The sequence below is a fragment of the Schistocerca serialis genome, chromosome 5 (genome assembly GCF_023864345.2).
Source record: "Schistocerca serialis cubense isolate TAMUIC-IGC-003099 chromosome 5, iqSchSeri2.2, whole genome shotgun sequence".
In the NCBI taxonomy this organism is placed as follows: domain Eukaryota; kingdom Metazoa; phylum Arthropoda; class Insecta; order Orthoptera; family Acrididae; genus Schistocerca; species Schistocerca serialis.
In genome coordinates, this window is record NC_064642.1 from 96984708 (window position 1) to 96986629 (window position 1922).

Sequence of the window (1922 nt, forward strand, 5' to 3'; positions counted from 1 at the left end):
GGCACGAATAAAATAGGCAGTACTTGTCCATCCAACATGCATAAAATCACCCCATTTGTTATAGCTGAGCTATCGTTGTGGCTTGCTTTCACTCTTGACGCCCTAGAGCACTGTTTACGTTTTGAGAGCTTCACTAAGCCCTCATATAATTTAAGGAGAATTTCTGGGGGGTAGTGAGAAAAAATCAGCAGTGTTTAGTTCACTAAAGCGACTTCAGACTGAACTGGATATAGATGTTTTTAGTTGTAGTCTGGAGAAAGTGGTGACAATAACAGAGGACAAATGCTGCTTAAAATTTTTTCCAAAACATATGGGACACACCCAAGATGTTGGAAGAACATTTCTGCATGGGAACGAGAGGGCAGAGTTGGCAGGTAAAATGGATTATGTTACACTTATGTACATGAAACATGAAATTATCAAATTTATTTATGTGAACAGACGTAGGGTCTATCAATGTGCTTCATTTTTATTTCCTTTTTTTTTTTCTTTTTTCAGGACGGCTGTCACAGGGTGTTCCTGTTGGACGAGTCTTACAAGATGTCCGAAGTGCACCAATCGCTGCAAGTGTGGAGAGAATCCATCTCCTTGAGAAAAAAGATTTGCATAATATAAAAAGGGATTTTGATATTGGTTATGCAACGAAGAAGCATGAAAATGATGCAGTGAGTGTGAAATTGTGGGTTGAAGAAATGAAGAGACAAAGTGACAACCCAGTACTGTATTTCAAGCAGCAGAAACAAGTGGATCCTAATTTTCAAGATGAAGACTTCATTCTTATTATAATGACAGACTTTCAGGCCGAACAACTTCTAAAGTATGGAGAAGATAAAATATGTGTGGATGGCACTCATGGCATGACTGCATACGATTTTCAACTTTTTACTATTGTCGTTGTTGATAGATATGGTGCTGGAATGCCAGTTGCATTTTGTTTTTCAAATAGGGGAGACATGTGCTTACTGTCTTTTTATTTCAAATGTGTGAGAGAAAGGGTGGGCACTGTAAAGACCAATGTGTTTATGTCTGACGATGCACCAGCATTTTATAATGCATGGTCAGCAGTAATGGGACCTGTGCCAAACCAGTTGCTGTGTTCTTGGCATATACAACGGAACTGGTCTCAGAATTTAAGGAGAATTTCTGGGGGGTAGTGAGAAAAAATCAGCAGTGTTTAGTTCACTAAAGCGACTTCAAACTGAACTGGATATAGATGTTTTTAGTTGTAGTCTGGAGAAAGTGGTGCAAGACTTATTGAATGATCCGGATACTGCAGAATTTGGCAGGTACTTTCTTAAGTTGTACTGCCAGCGAGTGGAAAAGTGGGCGTATTGTTTTAGGCACCGATTGGGCATTAATACAAACAATTACTTGGAGTCCCTACATAAAGTTATTAAATACAGTTATCTAGAAGGGAAAAAGTGCAGAAGGCTGGATAAGTCATTAAATGCTTTGTTATGTTTAGTGAGAGACAAAGTATATGAGGGCTTAGTGAAGAACGTAAACAGTGCTCTAGGGCGTCAAGAGTGAAAGCAAGCCACAACGATAGCTCAGCTATAACAAATGGGATGATTTTATGCAGGGGTGAAGGGTTGTGGGAAGTGCTTTCTTCCACTGGTTGTGAAGTATATGTTGTTGTAAAAAATTCAGAACTGATATGCGAAAGAAAATGTTCACTTAAGTGCAACACCTGCAACATATGTGTACATTCGTATAAATGCAGCTGTTTAGACAACATTTTAAATTTTAACATATGTAAGCATATACATGCATGTGCCAAATCATTGTCTGGTGCTGTCCAGGAGAGTGAACAGTGTTCCTTGCCCTCTAGTGCAGACAATGAATATGTGTCAGCATTGCTTTCTGGCAATTCAGAAAAATCTGCTGACACATTTGAACGGGATGTGATGTCTCACTGTGAA

The 1922-nt window shown here is 39.0% G+C and overlaps 1 protein-coding gene across 1 annotated transcript; it reads left to right on the plus strand.

The window, feature by feature from the left end:
* The first annotated feature begins 278 nt into the window (after positions 1-278).
* LOC126481769 (uncharacterized) lies at positions 279-1154 on the plus strand. The gene is made up of 2 exons (XM_050105724.1): positions 279-374; positions 499-1154. The coding sequence occupies exons 1-2, from the start codon at positions 311-313 to the stop codon at positions 1152-1154; spliced, it is 720 nt and encodes a 239-aa protein (XP_049961681.1). The 5' UTR covers positions 279-310.
* Positions 1155-1922: the final 768 nt, after the last annotated feature.

What these genes read in the sequence shown, in the direction of transcription:
- LOC126481769 (XM_050105724.1), top strand. Translation starts at nt 311, where the DNA reads ATGGGACACACCCAAGATGTTGGAAGAACATTTCTGCATGGGAACGAG. An exon ending in CGAGAGGGCAGAGTTGGCAG is followed by an intron (nt 375 to 498) that starts GTAAAATGGATT and finishes TTCTTTTTTCAG; the next exon opens with GACGGCTGTCACAGGGTGTT.